Source organism: Manduca sexta, chromosome 9 (genome assembly GCF_014839805.1).
Source record: "Manduca sexta isolate Smith_Timp_Sample1 chromosome 9, JHU_Msex_v1.0, whole genome shotgun sequence".
Lineage (NCBI taxonomy): Eukaryota > Metazoa > Arthropoda > Insecta > Lepidoptera > Sphingidae > Manduca > Manduca sexta.
Window position 1 is genome coordinate 8,480,380 of NC_051123.1, and position 22,835 is coordinate 8,503,214.

Below are 22,835 nucleotides of genomic sequence, written 5' to 3' on the forward strand. Positions count from 1 at the left end.
GACGGAAAGGTTAATATTCGGGTCAATGAACTGAAGCAGCTGACTTTGCAGCTGTATTTCATTTTTTACTTTTTTCTCGTGGCGGCTTGTCTTTTAAGTCAATTGAAATTAGTTTTTCGGTTATAAAAAAGATTATGCATTTAGTATTAAAATAGTTCGTTTAGTTCTAAAATAATTCCTTTGAGTGTACAAAATGGCTTTTTAACGGGAAAAATAAGAAGTTAATAATTCTCGACTGATTGAAACAGCTACCATAAAAATAATATGATGATAATATTATTAGTATGTCGTAATGAAATGTGCATGATTTTATATTAATTATTATACAAAAACTGTCGTTTGTTTTATAATTGCTATTATAGTAAGTGTAGCGCTTTTAATTTCTATAAATAATAACCTGCCAACACTGACGTAGTTGGCGGGAAGTTTAAAAAACATTTTCAGTTAAAATTATTTTGTTGCAATATTTTAGAGAACGCAAAAACATAATATTATAAACGGTCTACTCTGAATATTAGTAACAAGAAGAAATTGTGTTTATTCAAGTATGTGTAAGTCTTAAACTACAGTTTTTAACAAACCACAAATGTTCATGGTAAAAATCAATATTCTCTACAAACTAACCTACCATGTTCAGACTTTCATACGCAGTATAGCCATTTCTCTTTCTCGCTGTACTTTTCTTTTTATCTGCATTGTTATTTATTTAGGTCAAGGTGTGAGTTAAAGTGCCTAAAATATTTTAATTCTTTATAAACCCTTTTAGACAGTAACAATGTCGCTGAAGGCTTATGAAGATGCATGTACTAGGGCAGAGCTTTTTGGTCAACCATTACCTGAGAAAGAAGAATTTTTGGCCAAACATAAACACCTGGACGTAGTGGAATTTGAAGAAGTGGAAATTAAAACTGCAGAGGTAAATTTTTTATAGTTTTTTTACGTAATTGTATAAAATTAAGTGTAAAGTATATTTTTTTACAGACTAAATGCATAAGCGCCTTTTAACTTAATAATAACTACATACCTGATTTAATAAAACGTTACCATTGTGATTTTAAATAACTAATTTAACCTAATACCAACTTCTAGTTCGCAGATACTTAATAATATTATTCAGAGTAACAATCGGCTTGCAACAGCCGATTTTTAATTTGCAGTTATATTCGTGATTTTCAATTTATTGTATAAATTATATTTCAGAATACTGCAATGCTTAATGATACCATCAAAGAAGGCAGCAGTGGTCTTGCAGAGCTAAATACAATATTAAATTCAACACAAACCAAAATTAATAGATTAAAGGTGAGAAGTATTTATTACTTATCTTTTATATTTATATAAAGACGAGTAAGTACATTTGGCTGTAGGAAATCAATTTAGGTCAGCATTGCTTTGCATGTATTAAAATTAAAAATAGAAAATTATAACTTATCGGCTATCACACAAATTTGCTTAAAATATGACTACCTATTCAAAATAATATTAATCTTTTATTTCACATAATATTATTATTATTTTTCTTTGTGTATATTCAGTTGTAATTGTTCTGTGTGTTTCCTAAATATTAAATAAATAATATTATGTAAAACTAGAAGACTAATGCGACCGTCTTTTTCATTTTATTTCTACTGCAACTATTACGTAGAAGCTATGTACTTATGTTGCTGGTGGTAGTATATATTTTATATCCGCCCGAACAGCGACCACCGTACACAAGGTGTTAAAACACGCTGTACTGATCCACGTGTGTCGCGTTCCGGGATCAGCCTACGTATATCCGGGTCCAATAGGGCGGCATAATTGTGTCGACTGCGGATGAGCAATCATCTCTCGTCAGTCGACATTCTATTGGATGTAACTCCACATACTATCAGGTGTAGTAGGGTGACTTATCCGCGCACGTATAAAAAAATGTATTTGCGTAATATTTTTTTGATATTTGCTTAAGGTTATAGCTTAAGGTCCATTTTCATACATTTTGTTTCACCTTTAATCTGGGTAACTAAACAAGTATTGGCATTAAAATTTAATACGACGAAATTTTAAAGGCCGAAATATCCATGCATATTAATTATTTTTACATTTTTCTTTCAACTGCGAGAACTAATCACTAACTAGACGTGAATTTAAATTCTTTACTTGCCAATACTTGTTTAGTTACCCAGATTAAAGGTGAAACAAAATGTATGAAAAATGGACCTTAAGCTATAACCTTAATACCAATTTTTTGACACGAATCGGCTTTTCTGGGCACACAGGTCTTTCAGGTGAGTGCTTTAGGCGTCCGCGTCTAGGTTATTCGCGTAATGATTCCTCTTTAGTATATCTAATATAGAGGAATCATTACGTCAGTCATCGAAGGCTAACTTATGTTTTTTTTAGTCAGTACTTGCTGTGATTCGCATATAGAATTATCGAAATAATGCTGCTAGTGTAAACGTATCTGGAAATTCTTGCGCCATATATTGCTGCGCGAACTTGCTAGTCTAACGTTAGCTCTACAGGTTCCTTTCTATGCATTTATGGTGATAATTATTATAATTGGAATTACAATGTTTACGATTAAATATTGAGTGATTCTATTGTGGAAATTCGTACCATGGCGACGACTTTGCTTTTAGATTTAATGATATCAAATATTGAAGAAATCTTGGCACAATTATCGCATTCATTCTAATGAATAGTTTATGAGATTATTCACGTCTGAAGTTCCCTTCATAGATATCTCTTAAGGAGTAAGCAAATTGTAAATGAGTGCATATTTACTACAAATAGGATACTTAGCACTTATATATCCTAAGGTCCAAGCCCCGAAATCGTCTCAAGCGGCATCGTAAGTGGTTTTGTGTTAGCAGCGATGAGTAAGCAAGACAGATATAGAGGGAATAGGAAGGATGCCTGACATAGAGCAGTGCAGATAGCGCTGTCATAGTTTGGCTCAAAAGGTAGTTCAGGGCTATTTTGTTGGGAGTAAGATAATCTATTTGTAATACTTAATCAGTCTGGGCTCGGTGTAAGGAAGTTGGCGGAGTCTCGAAAAGCAACTAAAGACGTTGGTCCTGCGCCTGATCTCTTTCCGGTCATGTCGGATTGCCGTCTCACCGGACTATGAGAGTGACGGAACAGAGAGTGCTTGTGTATTGCGCACACACTTGTGCACCATAATATCTCCTGAGTACCTGACTGATCTCCCTAGATCGGTTAGAAACTAAGCATAAAGTGTGAAAGCCATAGTGGTTCACGTAAGTGTGTGGCGTTCGAGGATCATATTCAGGTTCAAACAAGCCGACATCATTTTCCACCACTGCGAGGGATAATCACCATCGGTCGCATGCATTGACTGGACTCCACTATACTTCAATAGAGTCACTCCTCGAATAAAAAGTTGGAGCGACTTTATTAATCTAATGTCTAGATTAATGACTTATTGCCCAAAGATTTACTTATTATCATTAATTCCTATAATAATAGCGTTGTTTCTTCATTTCAGGGCGTCTGCGGTAGCATAACAAACTTCTTCAGGGTGAAACTGACATCAAAAGACGATCTTTCGTACTCCAGCGAGCCTAGCTACATAGGCCAAACGAACTACAAAGATTACATCCCAGCACAAACCGAGATAGGTTCCATTAACCAAGGCCTCGGCCCGAACGACAACGAAATGACGCCGCGTGCGAAACAAAATGGCCGGCGATCACAAAATGGCCGCCATTCACAGAACGACGCCGATATAAATTCGGCATTAGAAGATTTAGAGGCTATGCAGATAATGGACGATCCAACGCAGGTTCGTAGAACTATTGTATGCGATATTTCTAAACAGGTTAATACGCAAATGAGCAAGTTGGACCAGATGATCAACCAAGCAGATCGTGCCCAGGCATCCCTGCATCATCAGAATAAGCAAATGCGATCGTTCTTGCGATAGACAGTTGTGAGTCAGTCAGTAGTCCTAGTTCTGATGGTAACTTCGATTTGGATTGTTGAATTGGTTGATTATACCTAATGAGCTAACAATAGAGTGGTGAATTACTTGCAGAAACTATATCAGCACTATACATCTATTTACAGCTAAACTAAGTTTATTTAAAGTGTGTTGTGCAGTGGAATACCAAACAATACTTTGTAATTCTTATTCTTATTAATGTTGGATGGTGTGTCTACTGTTTATTGGCGGTCGTGTTGCTTACCATCAGGCGAACGACAAGTTTATCTCGACATGCAAAGCAATAAAAAATATATATATTTCAGAGTCACGTTTACTTAGAAGGTAATTCACACACAAATTGACATCACTTTGGCCACCATCAATGGTCACAACGGACATTCATCGAAATTTTATTTAGACTGCCCTATCCTTACATAAAGTCCAGAGAGTACTTTTCAATGCTAGTTTAAAAATAGATCTTTTTTTTACGAGTGACGTTAATATTCCCGGGAGTTGTTGTGATCATGTATGCCTACGTACTCGTTAGGTGATTCATTCTTCTGATTCATTAGGATTTCCGGGAGTATTTTCCAATGGAACTCTCAGGGAATGTAAGCAAACATTTTACTCAATATTTCACAACGGGCAAATGCGTGTACTACATCAACAATGATATTAATCTGTGTCGAATTGACTCCATTTTCCCTGAAGTTCAAATATATCTCGGACTAAAACCTACTCTATATTCGTGGAAGGAAAACTAAACGTAATCTACCTGTACTGCCATGGTAAGCGAGAAAGAGTTATGTCAGGGAAAACTTATTTCGCGAAAATCAAAGTTTTGTCAATATAGTTTTATGGTTTTGTAAATAAGCGGCGATAGAATAAGCGGCGATAGCCTAGTTGGGTGTGGAACGGACTGCCAGACGAATGTCCGCAGGTTCAAATCCCAAGGGCAAACACCTCTGACTTTTCTTAAAAAAAAAAATCATGTGTGTATTCTTTGTGAATTTATCGTTCGCTTTAACGGTGAAGAAAAACATCGTGAGGAAACCTGCACATATGAGAAGTTCTCTATAGGAATTTCGAAGGTGTGTGAAGTCTACCAATCCGCACTAGGCCAGCGTGGTGGACTATAGGCCTAATCCCTCTCAGTAGTAGAGGAGGCCCGTGCTCAGCAGTGGGCAAGTATATAATACAGGGCTGATATTATTATTATTAAGTGTGTAAAACTGGGATAGAGAAACTTTTTAAGTTTTAGTTTTAACAAATTCTAAACAAGATACTGTTATTTAGGTAAGTTCATTGGATGGGTATTTCTTTAAGCTATCTGTCGACTAAAAATCAAGATTAGGTTTTTTTTTTTGAGATACCGCTTTTGAACTTAGCACTGCAGTATATTTCTATTAAATAAGTCTTTCGTATGTGACAATCCGTCTTCCTAGGTATCACGGCAATCTTTTTCTATTGTGAAGCAGCAGTGTGTTCACATATACACTGTTGCCTTTGTTACACTTTAAAATGACCAATCATCGCGTATAGATGTATTCCACGTTGATTTATTTACTGCTAAAATGGTCAAAGACAAAATTAGATTGTGACTTTTCCTACTTCGACATTGGCAAAATCATTGTCTGTTAACGATGGAGCCACAATATTAAAATTGAATTGGATTTAAGTATGTGACTTCAAATAACACAGGAAGATGGCTGCGATATAATCATAGTGAGTTGTCATTTAATGTTCTGTGTGCTTAGAATACGGCAAATAAACACGATACAACTCCGTGTCGTTTTATTGGGATTGGTTGAGAGACTGACATTTGACTGACGCATTGGTCTTTCAGTCATACACATCAAGATTATACGACTCTGGGACTTTCTATGGTGGATACGAAAGGGACACAGGAATCAAACACGAGTGCCGGCACTAGACTGGTTTATCATTCAGTTTACGCCGGTACATAAAAATAATTTTAGAATTGAGTACAATATCATATTGACAGTGGATGGATTGTGTTATTATTTATGGATTGACCTGAAGTTTACAAGGCTAGCGTCTGGTCACGTTGTTAATTCGTATAAAAAAGCTTCAGTCACCAATCAGGCTCGGTACTGACATAATACTTACATAAAAATGTTTTCTTTAATTTCATCAATGAATATAGATGTAATTGAGCTAAATTCGTTGATATGTCTCTATCAATAAAGGGAAATGGGAAAAATAGGTTATAAACTTTCTGAGAAGAATTAAAGTTAAATTAATGAATCATAATGTTTTTCATTTCGTTACATTGGATCGGAGTTACCATCAGACTTAATAGTAATCATTTATCGAGAGATGAATTTGTTTATGGTACTACTAAATGTTAGTAAAAATCGCACTTTTAGGATTATAAAGGCCTAATCCGAAATAATAGGATTTTAACTTTTGATTGAATGAAATGTTTTTGTGCCAATTTCCATCAAAATGTAATTTTATTAGAGTATATTTTTAAATACCATTATTATTATTAATGTATGTAAATATTATTAGCTATTTGTTAGCTTCTCTGAAATGTTTTTTGCCTAGACCTCTATAATTGTAAAGGTGCGGAATGTTTAAAATCTCTTGCTTTGTGTAATCGACGTGCCTAAATGTAAGTTTGTATAAATGTATGATATTCAAAATATTGGAATTAGATTTGGACTTTAGCAATGTTGGTGCTTTTGAAGATAAGTGAAATTATGCGAACTTTGGCTAATGAAGTTATGTCGAATGTAAAATAGCTCATTTCGATGTATACAATTATATTTGATATGATTTTGACTGCCTCGGAGTTGTAATACTGTTTCAATTAAATATAGTTTTTCTAATATTCAAAATGTATATCCTTTTATATACCTATCAAATGTTCTATTTTAATTAATGTACGTTATTTCCATTGTTTAGTATATCAACGGATTGTTATTTGATTAGTATGCTTCGTACTATAGACTTAGGGTCTGTTTCACAATGTTTAAGTCAATATCATTCGATACGTAACACCGTTAATCTGTCGTCTGCTGGCGAAATTCCTTTATCTACAAAAACCGAATTATAGATACGGGCTAAAACTGCGCCGATATTTCAAACCTATCACACATTCTAGACTTTTAGATAACCAAATAGGCTATTATTTTTACATTATTTTGTTTGATTTTTGTATTTTTTCTTATTCGTGGCACGGCAAAGTGGTCTCACTGCGCCTGATGGTAAGTGGAGTGGGTTCCAATAGTATGTTGACTGACGACAGACGATTACCCCTCGGCAGTCGACACAATTATGCCGGCCTGTTGGAACTGGATATGCACAGGCTGATCCCGGAACATGACACAATAGGGTGTTTGACTAGTGTAACTAAAAATATAAAATTACTCCAATAGATAATACAAAAATATATATCAAATACATTTTTTTGTTTTAAATTGAAATGATCTACACAAAAATAAATCCTCGATTTATACAATGTATATTTTGGATTTCGTCGTGCTAAAGTCAACTACTTCTTTCTTAAATCGTTTGATTTTGGCACATGAATGAACAATTTATCGGGATTATGTGGTGTCGAGTTTTTACTTAATGGCACCGAACAATATTTATATGCTGGAACATTCATTTTTTGTGGAAAAAGTAACAACTAACAGATATAAATCAAAACAATTTGTGTTACTGTAAGGTGCAGGCTAGGTGTTACAACTGTCACAAATGTTTGTATATGTGCGATGACGTCACACAGGAATAAAGTCACGTGACAACGCGTTTTAGCGCGATGTTATAAATGCAAAAACAAAATCACGGATTTTTAATAAATTGAGCATATTTCAGCAATAAAAATATAATTAACGTTATAAGTGAATATTCTTCTATCGTTGTACATGCATTTAAAAAAAATGTCAAATACTCTATTACGTGTGCCGCTATGGCGGGCTTTAACACCTTGTGTACGGTGGTCGCTATCCGCCTATATTTTGTCGCATTATATTATTTGACGATTAGCATTTACTCAGCCATCGTGATTCGTGACGTCAGATATTATTTTATTTGCAATTTATTCGTATTCGTTTACAATAAAGAGTGTTTGTATATTGTACTTAAGCATAGACATTTGGCATAACTTTGAATAATTACAGTGATTTTATGAGTGTAGTATTAATTATTAATAATTATAAACCTTAAGAGCTTTGAAAAATGCTTCCATTATGGTACAGAAATAATTTTAAATCTAGTAGAAAACTATACATGGTGTTTTATTAATAGCCAGAAATATTTATAGCTTTTAAAGCTACGAAACAGATATTGATATTTTTTAATATTTTTGCTATCTCAATTTTGGTTATTTTGCTAGTCATTTTAGAGTAGTCGCTTGATTACTGATTACACTAATAATAAAACACCCTGTGGGTAATGTAGGTATCGACTTTTATAATTGACGTTACCGCACTTGTTAACAACACTAGCAACATATACTCTTTGACTATAAACGATATTTAGCAGTGATTCAATAACTGCTTTTGCGAACCTTACGTTATTATGTTATTATAAAATACGTAATGTTTACTAAAGTAAAGGTGAAGAGTTGGTTGTTTTATCGCGGTAAATCTCGGGTATTACTTAATCGATTTTTTTTTACTGATACGAAGCTACATTACTCCTGAGTGCTATAGGCTAGTTTTAATCCAGGGGAAATATAAGGTGGGACTTTTATCCCGGAAAACACTTCTCACGCGGGTGGATAATAATATACAAAGCAGTTATTATCTCAATTAATTCTTAAAATGTTAATAAATAAACACGTCCCTAGTCTTTTTAAAATTGTAACCATATTAATTCTATATGTAATACTTCCCGGCTACAAATAGTTTTCGTAGGCGTAATTTTAAAACCTATTGTTTTTAGGTTTGTGTATAGCAATTGTTGGTTATGAATAATTGGAATCGGTAATGTATTATGATATTACGATTTTGGTAAACTTTCCCAGTGTTAATCTACGATCCTGAATATAAATCAATCAGAACAAAATAAACCACAATACAGGCTCGCCTAGTGTGTGGACTGATGTCAATACATTAATTATTTGAAATATTTCGTACATTACTTTAAAATTCATACTTTGTATATTCGTTATGTATAGTAAAATCCTTTGTAAAATAAAATATTGTTCATTTCATTTCATAAATCATTTGTACCTACGCATGTCAAAAAAGCTTTGTTCTGATTGGTCCATTTTCACGATCGATCGAAAAAGCGATTGGGATCGTTTCTTGAAATTATAAAAGTCTAAGAATTTTGTAAGAAATTTCTGTGCCCGGGCAAGTTTCAGGTTAATTTCATGTGGTATTTTTCCATGAGTTGCTATTTGGCACCTGTGAACATAAGTAATCTATTGGCATCATATTTAAAATAATTCTCGAATATTCCTGGTTCATTATAAGCTATTAAAATACTCTCATTTACTATGTAATAAAAATACCTGCTAATATTTTCTTAGAGTCATGCAAAAGAAAAAAATACTAAGAATATATTATTTATTATAAAATGAATCAATTTATTTATTTTTGCAGTATTATGAACATAAATTATTTAAGAATCTAATAGATTAATTAAATCTGATTATGTTAATTAAATTCAATTCTCAAAATTATTATATTTGGAGACAGAAAAAATAGTTTTATAACTCAGATACATATTATACTTATCTTTATGTTAAGGCTCTTTTACATCAGTCGATTTATGAGTTTAGTTATATAAAAAATCTTATTTCCTGAGCCTTGAATTGAATTTAGTATGTATCTACCAAAATGATATTTTAAAATTAGCTATTTATAACGCTTTTTCGATTGTGATGAAAATATAGTTTTAGTAAACCAATAAAGTGTCAAACACGATGTTAAATTTTTATGATTTGTATCAACATTGAATAAAATATGTGATTAAGCTATTGTTTTATTTTTGCCGAAAAGTTCGTCACAATTACGCATTCCGTGACGCTATGATGTTCAAATATTTTAAAACCATATTTATCATTCCTCATTATAAATTGTGGAAAAACACATAAATCAATAAGCGTTGAAGCTGAACTGGAATAAAATATGGTAACGAAAGAAATAATTTGTTTTTTACTTTGAATGTATTTTTTTTGTCTCCCACACTCCGAAGTCCAATGTTTAAAAACTGAGCCCCACGGCATAATTATTTTGGGTATTTATAACAGGCGATTTTTCAGTGATATCGAGTAGCGTGTTGCATCGTGATAAAATAAAAATTTGAACTCGTTATTTAAGATTCAAACATTGCTGTTTTCTGTCTTGTTAAAAAATCTTGCACCGTGCTCGAACTGGGAATCGAATCCAAATTCTCATGGATATGACTTTAGACTTACGTGACAATGAATTAAAATATTTATATAATAAAAAAATATTTACCTATATATACATATAGTTCTCATTCCACAACATTTCACATTGGCTTATAGAACTATGGGGTGTTTTCTGTAACACCAGTGTCGGAAATAATATTTGGGAGTTGCCAAATATTTATATCGATGCGAGGGTTGATCTCAGACCACGTTCTTTTATTTCACTGTTTACCCATCGACCACCGCTGGTAACAACAGAAATTGTCATATAAAGATCACACTATTATTAATCTTCTCGAAAAGGTGTTCACAATCTAAATGCATGGAATATTTGTACAGGAACTGAGACGACACCGAATTAGACTTTTCTTTTCTAGACATAGTACATTTCCGTCAACCTTAGTAACAAGGAAATTTCGCCGTTCCTGATCTCGCTCAAAGAAGATCCGTACGGCATTGGAATGGTCACGCCTCCAGTCACGGTCGCACAAAAAACAGAACTTACGGACCGTAACATCGCATTATATAAGAATCAGATTAATGCACCATGACCTGTCACTACTTCGGAATCCGTAGCGTAGCAATGTTACTAGCACTAATTATTTGCCATGTGCTTGCGTTATCATTTGCAAATCCATTCCACAAGTACCCGTTTGTATTCCTGCTAGATGTTGGTAATGAAGAACTTGAAAGCGTTAATACGCAACAGATACGCATATCGACACCTGGAGGGTCTATAGCTCTTCGATATCCAGCAGTCGGTGAAGGAGATAATATAGCCCATGTGAGAGTAAGTGGAATCGACTTTGGAACTGATCTTAAAGCAAACATAGTTGACGGAGGACCTGGTTACAAATACGTTGTGTTAGTATTCATGGGTAACCCAGGAAGACCCTACGATGCTGTTTTGACTGTGCAAACTGTGCCTGATACAACAAAAGATGTTCAAGATAACAGTGCAAGTATTGAGAATGATCCAAACGACAGTGCTGAAGATTTAAGTGACAATGAGAATAGAGAATACTTGGAGAGTTCAAAGGCTGAACTTATGCAGTCCAGTTCTAATGTTTATAATTACGCCCATGACAACAATGAAGGTTATATTGAAAATAATGATTACATCTCACAAAAAGACATACATGTTCCATACAGCGAGAGTTTTAGCTCAGATGAGACTGTAGAAGTAAAGGATTACTCAGAAGATGACGAAGATGATGAAAATCTCAACGTCATCCCGAAAGATGAAGAAAATGATGATGACAATGAGGATGATAATGGTAACAACAATGAAGAAGGTCCGAGTGATGACAAAGTAGAACAATCTGAAGTTTTCGATGAGGAAGACGATCCTAATTTTAATAATGAATACAATGATATGTCGGCAGATTATGATGATTCGGAAGAATTAGATCAGACATTTAATGATGAAGAAGTACATGGTGAGAAATATAAAGACTCTAATAATAATTATGAAGACAATGATGATAGTTCAGCTGTTGCGTACTAGATATATAAAATGTTATATGTAAGATTATAGTCATGTTTTATTTAGAATGCCAACTCTAAAACTTAAAATTATAATTTTAAATTAGTAATGTTAAAAATTGTAAATAAATATTATTCGATGTATTTTTATTCGTCTTGGCGTAATATGTAAAAACCGACATTTTGTTATTCGTTTTTTGTTTCCGTTGCCTTGTATTACAATTGGCGTTTATATTTGTATATTTTAAATAATAAAGAGTAGGTATATGTATAGTAACAAAATATAATTATTATTAAGTATACAATAGGTACTAGTAAATCAAAAAACGTAGCGTGTGACTCATCTGTGTTTTACATTCCGGCACTGAAATTATAAACCTAATACTTAATTTAAAATTATAATAAAATTGTAAACCTATTTCAACTTACAATTTTTTAAATTCAATTTTTGTTTTTTAGATGCAGCAATTTTATTTTTAAAGAATATAATTTCTATAATACGAGGGTTCATTAGGATAAAGATTAAACAGTGTTTTTAGTGTTGCGCGCGTTAAATTTTTTGACTATTTTTAAGAGTATTTTAATCTATTACCATATTTTTAGAAGCTATCTATTCCAAATTTATTATACGTATAGAAAAAAATTAAACATCATATTTATACATTATGTCACCTTTACTTTGGATGTTTTAAAACTTTTTATTATGTGGATATAGTTTCATTGTAAAAATTTCATTTAAGTTGTTGATTTCGTTAATCTCCTTCTAAAATAAACATCATTTTGATTCCCAACCAACACTGTAAAACAATTTATAATATCTTGGTAGCTTAAAGATTTAAAAAGGGACTGACATTGATATTTAAAAAAATATATATTTATAAATCTTTGCCTATACTCGCTGTAACTCGTGCGCCGTAAATGTGGAACGAATGCGTAACGCCATTTCCTCGGGGTGTTAATAGACCAGTAGATTTAACTGTAAGATTACTGGAATTATGTTCATAGTTGACGTTAACAAAACATATTCCCACACGAGGGTTGGCGTACATCACAGACTGACATTAATAAGTGCATGAAAACACTTTATTTTTGTCTCCAAATGGCAAGGGTTAGCAAAATCTTCGGTGTAGGCGTACACGCGCAGCCATTTGGAATTGAAACGATGTCAACAAATTGTATAGGGTCCCGCCGCGTCTAAGCACGTCTCAAGGATGAAGAGACGAGCTATCAGCGCAGCAGGAGGTCCGCTAATCGCGACAAATAGGCACGTTCCAGATATTACACGTGTATCGGGTGGTTATGTATCTGTTTTTGGAATGTCTGCATTCCACGTGGATTCAGAGGATTCGGGTTTTGGAAGTTTAGGTGTTAATTTGGGTGTAGCGTTAAATTGTATATTAGGACGATTTGGCTTCAGCCATTTTTTTTTATTCATTTTTTTCTGTCAGTGCTTACTTCCTAGGAAAGGTTTGTCTAAATTAATTTATTGATTTTGTTAATTCTGTACGTCAGAAACGATTGAACATTTTCTGGCTATCATTTTAGGTTCAATACTTATGTTGTTTAAAGGATATTAAGTCCCTCATGGACTTTAAAAGAAACAGACTACAGTCTTCGATTGTATACTAAGTAACTGAAAGCCTAGTGCGAACTCTAGATTCCTAAGAAAAACCGTACACAGATGAGCAGCCTCAGCTTTTGGAAAGGCTTGAGTAAGGCATCAGGTATCTTTAATCTGTAATTGTAAATACCCGAAAAAAAGAAGGACTTTATTTAAAAATTTACCATCTTGGTCTTTAAATCAAAGATAAAAACGTATACAAAGATGTTTCTACAAAAAAGGGATTGTTTCAACCCTAGAAAATACTGGACACGTCCTTCATACGAACATATGTCCGTGCATTTACGCACATTGGATATAACGGTCAATGGAAATCAAAACATCGACATTCATTGACAAAATATTTTAATTCGAACCTTATAAATTTTAACTAGTTTTCTTAACGCCATGGAATTTGCTCGATATTTCTGAAGCCAACTCCCATTTTACTGCGGTTCTGTTTGGACAATACTTATATTAATAAAAAGGAGTAGGGTGCCCCTGCAATTTAACATACAGAAAATTTGAATTTCCTCTGGTAATATTTTAGGGCCCTGATTATAAAGAACTATATAATATATCGTGGAGAAGTAAACGATAAATACAGTGATAGCTTCGAATGGGCTATGGTGATAATAGCTTATAATTTTATTTTGTATTTTGAAGGTATCTGTTTTTAAATATTCGATCTTATTTACATAACTAGCTTCCGCCCGCAGCTTCGCCCGCGTGGATTTCGGACTTCAAAAATGGAGCCGGTCGCGAACGTTCGAGAATGTTCGTTTTACGAAGCTACTCGCTAGGTGATTCGCTAGCCTCTAGGTGCCAAGCAAGCCGCCTGCCTGTGCGTTCGCGACCTTATATATATACAAAAATAATCCTTATAGCATGATTCAGTATTCACGCATGATGGCTTATTATTAGCGTATTTCATGTATAACATTGGTGTTTCTATACCGATTTCTATGATTCTTTTTTATGGAATATTTAATAATGTTAACTTTTTTAATTAGGGATGACTGAGAGTGTTATATATGTAAGAGTAGACAAATATAATTAGAAAGCTTCGAACTGCTAAGCTATCGGGACTTACACGTGTTATTGTGAGTCAACCATAAAAGATAGACATATGGTGTCGTGGGATATTTTTTACATAATTTTAAGGAGAACATTTCCGTCATACATGATTTCTGTGTAGCTTTAACCATTAAGGTTGCACACGCGACGGAAGCTTAAAAAATGGAGTAACTTCTCCCGTTTTCCCAACATTTCCCTTCACTGCTCTGCTCCTATTAATTGTAGCGTGATGAAAAGTATACTCTAACCAGCACAGGAGTATCACAAATAATTGTACCAAGTTTCGTTAAAATCCGTCGAGTAGTTTTTGTTTCTATAACGGTTATACAGACAGACAGACAGACCGACAGACAAAAATTTTACTAATTGCATTTTTGGCATCAGTATCGATCCCTAATCACCCCCTGATAGTTATTTTGGAAATATATTTCATGTACAGAATTGACCTCTCTACAGATTTATTATAAGTATAGATAGATATAGAAGATATAGATTAGATAGAATGTGATTCCAATTTGTATCTTATGAAATAAGTCGTAGTTTATGGTTTCAGTTGGCTGTACATTAATAGCCGATTGCAATAAAGTATATGTATCAACGGTTGAAAGGCTAATTGACGTAAGTTACATTTTTGCGACACAAGTTTCATATATATTTAAAATCAGCTCTTTTTTCTGTGATTTTTTTCAACATAGTTAAATTTTTTCGAAAAAAACATGTTGCTTAAATTAATTAATTAGCTTTTCAACCGTCGATATTACCGATCAATCGATATGGAGAATGAGCCAATCAGAATAAAGCTTTAATAACATTCAAGTTAGGGATTACGATCAAACGACCCTTTATTGAAATCGACCGTTAGTCATCCTTCATCTATGAGATCGAAACTACTATATTGCTCCACCTGACAAAAACCTGGATCAAAAAAAAATGGGAGTTCTGACGTCATCGCTTGTTAATTGTGTTAAATTATCTTTTATCTATTAAATAATTCACAATTGCGCGTACGCGACGTCCCGCACGTATAACGGTCGATAGAAATTCAAATTTGGAAATCAAGTAAACATGTCGACGTTCTATAATTCTCATTTGAAATTATTCGTAAAACGGTTTCTTTGGTTGCCTTTGGGTCATCTTGCTCCGAATCCATTTTGATGTCTTCTCTTAGAGGGCGCCATCTTTTGTTAGTGGTAAAACCATTTTACACTCTATCGTTGAATAAATAGACTTGTTTTCAACTTTTCTAGTTGTTAATATGAAAATTGTAAAATAACACATTTTAGATTCTGTTTTCATATGCAATGTTTGCACCGTTCCGAATGTTTGTTCGATAAAAACACAGTATTTGATTTGCATGATTTTGATTTATGGTTTATATAGAGTGATTAATTGCGGTACTTAAAGTTTAAAATTGTTTGACATATATTATAATTTGCGGATTATTCAAATACTGGATTTTTCGTTTTATTATCATTGTTATTAAACTGTATAGCAATAAATATGAATAAAGTGACAAATTATTTATGAGACAATGAAATATTTTGTATATCTCTTATTTTGAGTAGGTAAGTATGAATATTAGTTCTATTATTTACCAAAACATAACCATACTTATTACTAAAATATCATTCTATTCATAGACTTGGTTGATTTAAGTAAGCTAGGAATTCTATTTGAACTGTAATTATTTTATAGTATAAAATATGACTAGAGCTCTGGTAACAGCACAGATATTTAGCATCTGCTCAATAAAAGAAATCCTGACATTATGATTCAGTTATAATACTGGCCATTGCATATTTAGAACATAAACGGTCACCGAATGCGATTCGAAATTCAAATGTCACTTTTAAAAATAGAACGTCGCCATCACGGCGGGAGCCAGGGGACCGCTAATCGAATATAGGTTGTAACGGTTGTTGAAGCAAAGAATAAATTGAATTATTTCAATAATAGATTATTCGCTTCTTTGTTACCTTGAAATTAGTTTGCTTGTTGCTAAACCATAGGCGAATTTAATACAACTCTGTCTGTCAAATTTGGTCAAATGTCGGAACTAAAATCAATACTTAAACTTACACTTATTTGTATCTACCTTACAAAGTAGGGAGAGGTTTAATTCTGTATATAAAAAAATAGACTTTGAATGCACTTCCGGGCATTTCTCGAGTCCAAGAGATAACGTGGCGACTCTGTAAACAACTAAAAATAACGGAATAACAAAAAGTTTACTCAGTCAAATTGTTTATTTTCGGATTGTGGCCAAAAATTGCGAGAGTTTTGAGAACACTAATAAAAGTACTAGAAAACCTTGCCAACCGATGTAATAATTATATAATAAAAACAATCTTCAATAGCAAAAGTGTAGAATTGGTTCTTTATAGTTATTTTAGGTCCAGGAAATGGGAATTGCGAGCAATTCTCTTACACAGGTTAAAGAAGCGATAAGTTATATTTGGTGATGTTTAGAATTACTGTAATTTAGGCCAATACACGACGAGTACAGAAAGTTTATAAACAGTAGATGAAACTAACAGGCATTTTAATTATGACTATACATGAGTCATACTGTCCAAAAATTTTTTGGGGCCATGGACGTGTATTCTATAGACACGAACCTCCATATAAACTATTTGTTCAAAATCTGAACTAAAATGGCAACCAAAATGTCACTGTTATCTATTTATTCACTTAAATAACAAATAATTTTACTTATTTGACTAATATCTTCTATTCAAATCCAGGTTTACACTTAGACTCGAGTTCTTATATCATGAGCGCCACTCCGTAGTCCGTACACAACCACAAGCTATCAATATTGACCATACTAAAGTCATTTTGAGTGGATTTCAGTTCAATTCAGTGGAACACAGTGAAAGTTCGGAACGCCAAATCTAGTATGTAGTACATATATATCGATGTTTGGGGCATATTTTAAATAGGGTTAGTCATTATGTAGGTAACTTTGTCAGTAGCATTGATAACGGGTTGGACCGGGATAGTGCTAAAGTAAAGTAAACTATTATGCAAAGATAGCTTTTGAGTGTTTCGTTAGGTGAGGATTTTGATGGGAAAATTTACCCTTCCTTTTTCAATCCCTTTCTGTATAGGCATAAGTTCATGTTTCTTCCGTATTTAGAGTGGAAAAGAATCCCATTTTCCCGGATTTTTTGTTGACCTGGAATTTAAACTTGTGACAACAACACGGGCTCATATAGATATAGGTATGATGATATGTCTCATAGGAAAAAAATGAACACTTTATTTAATATATATAATTCCTTTGAATACGATAAATATAATCAATAGTAGCCGCTAAATACTCTATTTAAAATAATTGGTGTTAAATAACTATAAGAGTTCACTTGCTTATAATACCCTAGTTTGTAGCACTGTTCTAGGACTGCAAACGGTTTTGGGTTCGATACTTAGATAGATAAAAATAATAGATAAATTATAATAAAAATGCTATTAATACATGCCGGATTTATATTTCTGTCCTATGGGTTGATAGGTTTGCACCCAATAATTACATCATGGAACGTGAAACTCGGCAAAAGTAGTTAATTAGTTGTGTCACTTTTCAATATTGAAACCTAGTGTGAACCAAGATTAGTAAAATTAAAAAAAAATAGTTTTATTTTTATAATCCTTAATAATATCTTCGTGTTGATAAATAGTAAAAAAAAATTATTGCTTTGTATGAGGAGACGAGCTTGCCGTTCGCCTGATGTTAAGCGATACGACCGTTCATAAACAGTAAAAACACCTTGAATTAAAAAGTGTTGTTCTGGTTTTCCACTGCGCCTGCCATCCTGAAACATGAGATGATGTTATGTCTTATTATGTCTAGTAGTTACACTTAACCGATAAACGGGCTTTTAAAGTAACATATTATAGTTCCTGGCAACAGAGCACAAAACATATCTATTTTAAAACCACCTGGCGCGAGGGTAATTAGTGCAATTGTTTTGTCTTCGTAGTTTTGATGCCCTTGACATTTGAGCGGTTTCAGATTTTACGATTCTCGTGCTTCGGGGTACAGTTTGTTTTAAAAAACATCAGTCCATAAACTTTTATGTTGACTCCAAAGAACAGGAAGGTTCCATTTGGCTTCGACGGTAGGAAGTAAGGTATTGTTTACGAAATGTTATGATAAAATTGGATTTTTGGCATTGAGGTATTATATAAATTATTGGTAACAGAAAGGAGGTTAAAGTGTCAACACGGGAGGATTATATTAATGAAATTAGGGTAAGGAAAAAATCTTTAGCCATTGAAGACATCGTTTTATTGATGGTTATTTATAGTTTTCGGAGCAGTATTTGCCTGATTGTATCACCTCGAGTCTTTAGAGGTTATTAGATGTTAAGTCTTATTAGTCATAAAGACTAGTAATTAAATAGGCTCTAATGTCCTTAAAACCGGAACGCAACAATGCTTTTAGAATGTTGCTAGGCGATAGAACAGCAATCGAGGTGGTACCTATTTGGTTTATAGTATTTGAGAAACCTACCATCTAGAAGCTACTTGCAATCACATTGCGGATAAGCAAAAAAATATTTTATTGCGGTTTTCGAAATTGCGATCTCGCGTATTTCAGCTGGGACATTCGCTGCGCTATATTGAACGTCATGAGATTTTTTGTTGATAATGCTTTTGATGTTTAGGTTTTTAATGTTTTGTTACGAAAAATGAATCTATTTTTCTTTTATGATAGAATTATGAGATAGTTAGTATCGTGATAAAACGCCATCTATCTTTCTGACTAATATTATATATGCTAAAGTTTGTGAAAATGTTTAGATTCTTGTTAGAAGTAAACGTACAAACAATTGAACAGATTTGTATTATGTTTAGCAGACGGGTAGATCAAATCATTACCGTATTATAGGCAAAATTTTATTCCGATAATTTGCTTCCATGGGATATACTGGAGTTCTTTTTAATCTGGTAAAGGTGCCGCTATGAACGGCTTCAGTTTAAGGGACTTTTGAAGCAAGATAAGCTCTTCAAGTCGCAAGCGATACCGACTAACTTATAAAAACAACGGAAACTTATAATTACAAAAGCACCATATTTTAATCATCTTAAGACTATATATATTAAATTCTATAACGCCCAGTAAATATGTCCTTAATAATATTATAATTACTGGTTGTAGGTTTCTCTTATGTGTGAGTTCGCCTGGGTAGATACAACCGCAATGTCTATTTCTGCCGCCAAGAAACACTGTGTAGTCACTGTTGTGTTCCGGTTTAAAGGACATTGTAGCCAGTGTAAGTAGGCACTGGACGTGATAAGACTTAACATCTCATGTCTCAGGATGGCGAGCGCAGTGGAATACCAAATAATACTTTGTAATTCAAGGTGTTGGATTGTGTTTCTGCTGTTTATGGGCGGCCGTATTGCTTACCATCAGGCGAAGGGCAAGCTCGTCTCGTCATTCAAAGTAATAAGAAAATGTCCTTTAAAACAATCATGCTTGCCTACGTTTGTAGCGAGAAAAGACAGTGCGCAGTATATTGGCATATCAGGATCTCATTAATTTTCTACAGGTAATATTAACTGTTGTATTAACAAACAATACTTCCTTTGCTCTTGCCGTATATATTTTGATTATAAGACCTTGTTCCCGATATAAAACGAAAACATATTAAATATGTAAGCACTCAATATCAGGGAAGCATTGAAATAAACATACGAGTATCAATTGAAATTTGTATTTCATTCATCACTTTGTGTCTTTGTTATTGTTTTAGCAAAAAATAATTCACGTAAATGCCAAATTTATTGATACTAGGGTTGCCAAATTTTGTAGGAATGTAAAGTGTAATGTGGACGGAAAATTTAAATAAACAGTAGAATGGAGATATAAATATTATTATAGATTTTTTTTAAAGTTATATGAACATATTTATTGGAGTTTCTCGCACAAATAAACTACTTATTACAATTATTAAAAGATTCAAAACTCAAAGCACCCCTGATTTTGCGAAGCTACATGTGTAAATATCGATTATACATTGCTCGTTTTAAATGTGAAGGAAAACACTAAATAGAAAAGGCAACTTGTAATAAAGAACGAAATAACTATAATACTGTTTGTAACAGTATAGTTGGCAACCCTACTAGTAGGTAGTATGGCAAGAAGATTCAACAAACACACTACACGCAAGCCTAGTATTGTGCATAGATACATACTATATATAAATAACATAAACATAATACCCAAACTCGAAATAAATATTTGCAGTCAAACATAATTTGTTTTAGATGGATATCTTTTCTTGGTCAGAGCCTGTAGTGCACACAATAATCGTTACTGTCACATTTCAAAAATAGACTTGGTGGATATAAAGTGCTTGGTAGAAAAGTTTTCTATTGATGTTTTTTTTTGTGCCAGCAATTTTTGTGTACTTTTATATACAAATCTCGTCAAAACTTGAAAACTGTCTTCATTTCGGAAAAAATATTTGTAATAATTTCAATCATACGTTATAAATTTGTGCAGTAAAAATATTTTTGAAAACTTTTTGGTTAGTGTAAAAATATATGATATATTTAATTCATGTGTAATAAATGTGTAATGTTTCTTAATACAATAAGATAAGAAAATTAAATATCGAGTCCGCAGTCTCTCGTCTTTCGCATTACCGCTACACTATTGAGACTGAGTTTATGACATTTTGTCCGAGATGGATAACAGTTTACCACTTTAGGGCTACAATAGTAAACGAGGAGTCTGAGAACATTCTTCAATGTGTCGTGATGTTGAATTCTCCACGGCATCAGTGTCTCATAAATTCGGGACTTATTTGAGTCTGCATGGTGTGTAAGTAGCCTCAACTGTACTGTAAGGAATATATAAATCGACCAAGATTTCTCTGAGATAGGAGACATACTTGGAGCCCTGGTGAGCAAGAGATCACCAATACATAATTATCTAATGATAATCTTGCCACTTCCATTCACAATATACATGACTTGAGTGAGACACAGGTTCGGTTACATTTGGCGCCTAATTCTGATAACACAATCGTGGGATTATATTTAATTAATTTAAGGTTTTCCTGCTCAATATTCCAGTACTCTTTCAGACGTAAACACGAACAAAACATTTTCAAACATTCTTGTTAATAAAAACCCTAGTATAAGTATCTAATCCTTTATAATGCCGCTGGATTTCGCGTCTAATTCTGCTAGAGATCATTTACAACTGGTCTTATGTTTACTACGTGTTATTTTGCTCTGAATACGAGATTGATGATCTCTCGACCAAAGTTGATAGAACCCTAATATTTTATTGCGGGTTTTCCCATGCCGCATATCTTTAGTACAAAAACAAGCTTTGGCGCGTGTTTTTGCTCATATAATAACAAGAAAGGAAAGTGTTGTGATGATTCTTGGAACAAGTCAGTATGTCAGGCACAACAAAGTTGAATGATAAGTCACTTTAATTAGTTATTAAGTTTATAGTGTAGTATCACTGTATATTCATGATTGTTATCAGTTTATTAATCAAAAAATCAAACAAACGTTTACATTCGCGTTACGAGACTTGACAATCAAATCTAACCTAACAAAACATGATCCTGATAGATATTCTAAATTGTATCGGCAGACTGCACTAACATAATATGAAGTAGTAACCACTACAATAAAATCGTAAGTCCGGGTATACGTTATTTAGAAATTATACTATCAAAGAAATCAATTTTATTAAGCAACAACGGACGACGGAAAAATAGGGGTGTAATACATTTAAAGCATGTATTATCAGTATATTTGTCTATGATATCGTAGATTCCAACCAAATTGACCAATGTTCATGCGTTTTTGTTTCTATAAGCCGCGATAAATGATACACTATTTCTTTATTTGTGTTAATCGAATTAAACTGTTTTGCTGATGCTTTCTGCTATCAAATATACAATTCGATTTATATATATAAAGATATTAGGATCACAACGCCGTCTCGGTGTGAAGAGAATTACAACGTGACTACAGATATAAATTCCAGTGGTAGCCCGCGATGTATTTAGATCACCGGGATAAGGAAAGATCTGAATTGTAAGAGTATTTACCCAGCTTTCACAGACCTATTTAGATCGAGTCATTTCCCGTTTCAGGGGTAGGCAGAAGTATCACACCGGCATTTCGTCATTTTTGAATTTTGTAAAGGTAGTGAGTGTATCACCATTTTCTTGGCTCATTATTACAAAGTCGTATGTTAATTGTTACTTATGTTGCATATATTAGATTAAAAAAATTCATTTTGGTAAAAATTAGAAAAGATAATAATTTGTAGTTTCCCTAATAGAGGTTATTGAAAATATCTACTGAAAAAGATTTAAAATTGTCTGATA

At 33.2% G+C, this 22,835-nt stretch overlaps 2 protein-coding genes across 2 annotated transcripts; both read left to right on the top strand.

The window, feature by feature from the left end:
• The first annotated feature begins 673 nt into the window (after window positions 1-673).
• Window positions 674-4,815, top strand: LOC115453324. The gene is made up of 3 exons (XM_030182015.2): window positions 674-916; window positions 1,201-1,302; window positions 3,491-4,815. The coding sequence occupies exons 1-3, from the start codon at window positions 776-778 to the stop codon at window positions 3,926-3,928; spliced, it is 681 nt and encodes a 226-aa protein (XP_030037875.1). The 5' UTR covers window positions 674-775; the 3' UTR covers window positions 3,929-4,815.
• Window positions 4,816-10,851: 6,036 nt separating this feature from the next.
• Window positions 10,852-11,811, top strand: LOC115453321 (protein PFC0760c-like). Its single transcript, XM_030182010.2, has one exon. The coding sequence runs from the start codon at window positions 10,852-10,854 to the stop codon at window positions 11,809-11,811; it is 960 nt and encodes a 319-aa protein (XP_030037870.2).
• Window positions 11,812-22,835: the final 11,024 nt, after the last annotated feature.